Source organism: Propithecus coquereli, unplaced genomic scaffold (genome assembly GCF_000956105.1).
Source record: "Propithecus coquereli isolate 6110/MARCELLA unplaced genomic scaffold, Pcoq_1.0 Scaffold39, whole genome shotgun sequence".
Classification (NCBI taxonomy): domain Eukaryota; kingdom Metazoa; phylum Chordata; class Mammalia; order Primates; family Indriidae; genus Propithecus; species Propithecus coquereli.
In genome coordinates, this window is record NW_012149618.1 from 8,511,104 (window position 1) to 8,513,723 (window position 2,620).

The 2,620-nt window shown below is 37.7% G+C and overlaps 1 protein-coding gene across 1 annotated transcript in view; it reads left to right on the forward strand.

The window, feature by feature from the left end:
* Nucleotides 1-2,620, forward strand: part of LTBP1 (latent transforming growth factor beta binding protein 1) — a 482,178-nt gene that overhangs the window by 314,872 nt on the left and 164,686 nt on the right. The window contains exon 12 of the mRNA XM_012652425.1: nucleotides 1,856-2,083. Coding sequence (XP_012507879.1) covers nucleotides 1,856-2,083 — 228 coding nt within the window. The remainder of the gene's footprint in view (nucleotides 1-1,855; nucleotides 2,084-2,620) is intronic.

The window sequence follows — 2,620 nt, forward strand, 5'->3', positions numbered from 1 at the left end:
CCCCTGACCAAGGGACACATTTTTCCAAGGAAATGGTTGAAGGCCTTATACTTGAGAGGGTGTCTAGAGACAATTGACTGACACTCTCTCTGGCATTCAGGAAGAGGGACCATCTCTATCTCTGTCTCTTTATATGAACCAGCATATCTAATACCTCGAATATCTTGGTTATCACAGAAATTCTCATCCTAGATAGAAGGAACAAAAATTTTAGGTTTGTATGGAATATATATATTTACTCTAATAAAGCTCCTATTGGCTTTTTATGGTTGATTGTTAGGTCAGAACTCAGGGTGCCCATTTATAAATCTTGAGAGGAGATAGGGTGTCCAGGCTAAGCATGAGTTTGGGAGCTTGGCACAGCCTGCTTGGTAGACAGGATTTTTTCTGGGCTGTGAACATTTGTGTGTTCTGCCCTATTTTATTCTATTCTTTCACTCACTGTACTTTTTCTTGGTTAGGCAGAGCAGGTGGGACCACACCTGGAATTGTCAGCATTGATCAGTTTATTCCTGTATACTCAGGGTGTCATGACCAGATGTTTGCAACTGTTTGTCCTTTGTACAGGCAGGAGGAAGTTGGGCTGTGATCCAGATTTTGCATCAAGACTTTCCTGGTGGTGGGTTAAGCAGGATAGGTTAATTGACTTTCTCCAACCACAAGAATATATTGCAGCAGTAATTTTAATTTATCTGGTACCCTAATTGCTTTTAGAAGTTAATGCACCTACCCAACCTGTATGTTAATGTTTAGGAGATACTAATCATGAGAAAAATCCTGGGGAATGTTGACCCAGGGCTAAAGGACTAATGCTAAGAACTGAGTAATGAAAAGCAAGTCTTTCAAAGTACAAAGGCGTCACCACTACCCCCACATGTTTTGTAATATGTAATTTGTTCACTGTATTAATGCTGACCTCTAATCGGCTCTTACTGGCTTGTGAGATTCTTTTTCATGATTAAGTTAGTGTATCTTCCTGAAAAGGCTCACAGGGCTTCATTAAAGATTAGGATACATCAAGAATGCAGCATCTAGTCTCATGTCTCTTATTGAAATAGTGGCCTTCTGTTTTAACGTTGACACCGGAGAGCATTTCAAACATTATATACTATGTTAAAATATTTGACAAATTAAGGAAAATGTTTGTTTTCTAAGATATGGGAAGTTCCACATAATTGAGATTAGGCGTAAAATAATACACCAGAAAGTGTTACCTTCTTTAACTTTTTAGTTTAATTATCTCAATTTTAAATGAGAGAGTCTGAAAGACTTACATGTGCTCCCTGAGCTCCTGTAGTTGAAGAATAACATAGCACTGAGAATTTTCTGTCAGTCATGGGTAAAATTCTCCCACATGGTAGATAACCTTAATTCTGCATTTGCTTTTGTTTGATTTTTAATTTTTTTGGAGAGATACTAGACTTTCATTGCTTTTGAAAAATTTAAAGATAATAGAGTGAATTTGTCTTAAAATGTACTAAAGCCCTTCTTTCTTTTCTGGTTTTAGTGGCAACTGTACCCCCTGAAAAGGTAATTTATTCATTGTTTGCAAGTCGTTCTTTTTAACCTTCAAAATGATTTTCTATTAGAATATTTATGATATTCTGATTGAGTAGGATAAGGAATTAACAGATGGAGAAATGTTTAGTTAAAAAAAAAGGTTGGATTTTTTTCTGTAAATATTCAAGTTTATCAGAAATTAAAGCAATTTGCTTACATTTTGCATCTTTTTGAAGTCTTTAAATGTATCTATATTAGTGATGATTTATTAAGAGATATTCATCATGATATTTTCCTCTGTATAAGTTTGCACTGTTAGATTTTTAAAAGGAATATTTTCCCATCCCAAATCTAGCTGCTTTTAAGGAAATCTGTCCTGGTGGAATGGGTTATACGGTTTCTGGCGTTCATAGACGCAGGCCAATCCATCACCATGTAGGTAAAGGACCTGTATTTGTCAAGCCAAAGAACACTCAACCTGTTGCTAAAAGTACTCATCCTCCACCTCTCCCAGCCAAGGAAGAGCCAGTGGAGGCCCTGACCTTCTCCCGGGAACACGGGCCAGGAGTGGCGGAGCCAGAAGGTGAGAATAGAAATGGATCTTGGACTCTAGCCATCTTTCTGTGTCTCTCTGCTTTGGTTTCCCTATGTATACCCCTCTAGAACAGAGTTTCCCAGCTTTTGCACTGTTGACATTTTATAAAGGGTGGATAATTCTTTGGTAGGGGGTGTTCCCTGTGTATTATAGGCTGGTTAGCAGCATCCATGGTCTTTAATCTCTAGATGCCAGTAGCACCCTCCCCCTTCAATTGTTGTAACCAAAAAAAAAAATGTCTAAGCATTGCAGATGTCCCAGGGTGGGAGTGGGGCAAAATTGCCCTGATTGAGAACCACTGCTCTAGAATAATACATACCTAGCAGGTAACCATATTCCATGGTAATTTCAGGACATTGTCTTACTATTTGGGGCTACTTTTTTCTCAGTATTTATTAATCACTGGAGAGTGATTTAAATCCTTCAGGTAACAGCCCCAATTCATTTCCTGTCTAGAGGGCCATTCGATAAATACTTACTTACTTTACAAAGTAGAATCTACAGATGTTTAAAAAGTTAAAGCAT